We start from the raw sequence: 2,500 nt of genomic DNA, 5'->3' as shown, positions 1-2,500 counted from the left end.
AAGGAGAGAGAGAGAGAGAGAGAGAGAGAGATGGAGAGAGAGACAGAGAGAGAGAGAGAGAGAGAGATAGACAGGGAGAGAGACAGAGAGAGAGAGAGAAAAACAGAGAGACAGGGAGAGAGACAGGGAGAGAGACAGGGAGAGAGACAGAGAGAGAGAGACAGAGAGAGACAGGGAGAGAGACAGAGAGAGAGACAGAGAGAGAGAGAGGGGGAGAGAGAGAGAAAAACAGAGAGACAGGGAGAGAGACAGAGAGAGAGAGAGGGGGGAGAGAGAGAGAAAAACAGAGACAGGGAGAGAGACAGAGAGAGAGACGGAGAGAGAGAGAGGGGGAGAGAGAGAAAAACAGAGAGACAGAGAGAGAGACAGAGAGAGAGACAGAGAGAGAGAGAGGGGGGAGAGAGAGAGAAAAACAGAGAGACAGGGAGAGAGACAGAGAGAGAGACGGAGAGAGAGAGAGGGGGAGAGAGAGAAAAACAGAGAGACAGAGAGAGAGACAGAGAGGCAGGTTTAAGGCAGGTTTTTTTACATCGCACATTTCACACACAATGGCAACTCAACGTGTTTCACATAAAATAAATTATAAACACATACATAAAACGATTGTTTTACATCAAGAATATAAAAGAACATTTGATTTTATCAGAAGAAATTTGAACTAGAGATCTAAATGAACATGTACAGACAGACAGGCAGAGAAACAGACAGGCAGTTTGGACATGCTTTGAGGTAAGCCACAGTTGCTTGGTCTGTATGTTGTGTGTGTGTGTGTGTGTGTGTTGCAGAGAACACGTATGAGGTACATGTGTTCACGGGGTCCATGTGGGGGGCCGGCACGGACGCGGGCGTCTACATCAACATCTACGGGGAGATGGGAGACACCGGCGAGAGGAAGATCAGGAAGTCGAACCACCTTAACAAGTTTGAGCGTGGACAGGTAACACACACACACACAAATACACACGCACACACATGAAGGACCCCTCATTACAAATGAAGGACCCCTCATTACAAATGTAATAGTATTTGAAAATGATTCAGTAGCAGAGCAAAGCCCTAAAAGTGTGTAGCTAAAACGAAACCCTCTATATTATCAACACCTATCACACACACACACACACACACACACACACACACGTTTGCCAGGAGGATGTCTTCTCCGTGAAGGCCATGGACCTGGGACTGCTGAAAAAGTTGAGGATCCGTCATGACGGGAAACAAGCCAACTCAGCCTGGTACCTGGACCGCGTGGAAATCATCGACACGAAAGATGAGACCAGGTATCTCTCTCCCTTCCTCACACACACACACACACACACACACACAGCACCTGGAGCTCCTTTTCTCAGATGCGCTATCCCCCTGTAATGTGGGAAAACATGCAGACAGGAAGTGAATATCAATTCGGAAAGAGATGCAGATGGAGTCTGTGTATGCTGGACTTCTTGCAGTGCCCTCTAGTGGCTGTGCTTGGGAAAGCGCGTTTGTGTGCTGCACAACATCGGAATAGGGGGAGCCGGACAGCTCAGCGTGGTGGAGCAGTGGACATTCCCTGCGTTGGGAATGTTCTTTATCTCCCCCCTTTTCCTAATCCGCGCGTGTCTTTCAGGTACTTTTTCCCTTGCCAGCGGTGGCTAGCGGTCGACGAGGATGACGGGCAGTTGGCGCGTGAGCTGGTCCCTGTGGACGAGGCCTTCATGAACAGAGAGGAGGAGGATGAGGATGGCGAAAGCGTTATGGCCCCAGCGCAGCTCGGACTTGAGCAGAAAGGTCAGGCGCGGTGTTGCCGTCATAAACCATTACACTGTTACAAGCAATTACACTATCATACACCGTTACAAGCAGTCACACTGTCATACACCGTTACACAGTTACAAGCAGTCACACCGTTACACTGATATAAGCAGTCACACCGTCATACACCGTTACACAGTTACAAGCAGTCACACCGTTACACTGTTATAAGCAGTCACACCGTCATACACTGTTACAATGTTACAAGCAGTCACACCGTTACACTGATATAAGCAGTCACACCGTCATACACCGTTACACAGTTACAAGCAGTCACACCGTTACACTGTTATAAGCAGTCACACCGTCATACACTGTTACAATGTTACAAGCAGTCACACCGTTACACTGTTATAAGCAGTCACACCGTCATACACTGTTACAATGTTACAAGCAGTCACACCGTTACACTGATATAAGCAGTCACACCGTCATACACTGTTACAATGTTACAAGCAGTTAGACCGTCATATGCTGCCACACCATTATATGCTGCCAAATGGGGCAGTGGTAGCTCTGTGGTTAAGGTACTTGACTAGTAAACAGAAGGTTGCCAGGTCAAGCCACACCACTTCTAGGTTGCCACTGTTGGGCCTCTGAGCAAGACCCATAACCCTCAAGTTATCTTCAGTCAGAATTGTAAGCTGCTTTGGATAAAAGTATCAGCTAAATGCCATAAATGTAAATCATTACACATATTCATACC

At 47.7% G+C, this 2,500-nt stretch overlaps 1 protein-coding gene and 1 long non-coding RNA gene across 2 annotated transcripts in view; one reads left to right on the top strand and one right to left on the bottom strand.

Annotated features, from left to right (window-relative positions):
• Positions 1-1,261, bottom strand: part of LOC145652776 (uncharacterized) — a 3,542-nt gene extending 2,281 nt beyond the window's left edge. The window contains exons 1-2 of the long non-coding RNA XR_014119006.1: positions 1,138-1,261; positions 804-913 (exon numbers count right to left, since the gene is read on the bottom strand). This is a non-coding gene — a long non-coding RNA (uncharacterized LOC145652776). The remainder of the gene's footprint in view (positions 1-803; positions 914-1,137) is intronic.
• loxhd1a (lipoxygenase homology PLAT domains 1a) overlaps positions 1-2,500 on the top strand; it is a 45,849-nt gene that overhangs the window by 19,814 nt on the left and 23,535 nt on the right. The window contains exons 21-23 of the mRNA XM_081704038.1: positions 786-937; positions 1,147-1,280; positions 1,610-1,770. Coding sequence (XP_081560164.1) covers positions 786-937; positions 1,147-1,280; positions 1,610-1,770 — 447 coding nt within the window. The remainder of the gene's footprint in view (positions 1-785; positions 938-1,146; positions 1,281-1,609; positions 1,771-2,500) is intronic.

This window comes from Electrophorus electricus, chromosome 21, assembly GCF_041902795.1.
Source record: "Electrophorus electricus isolate QZ-2024a chromosome 21, ASM4190279v1, whole genome shotgun sequence".
Classification (NCBI taxonomy): Eukaryota; Metazoa; Chordata; class Actinopteri; order Gymnotiformes; family Gymnotidae; genus Electrophorus; species Electrophorus electricus.
Note: the sequence above shows the minus strand (reverse complement) of the source record. Positions and strands in the feature narration are given on the sequence as shown.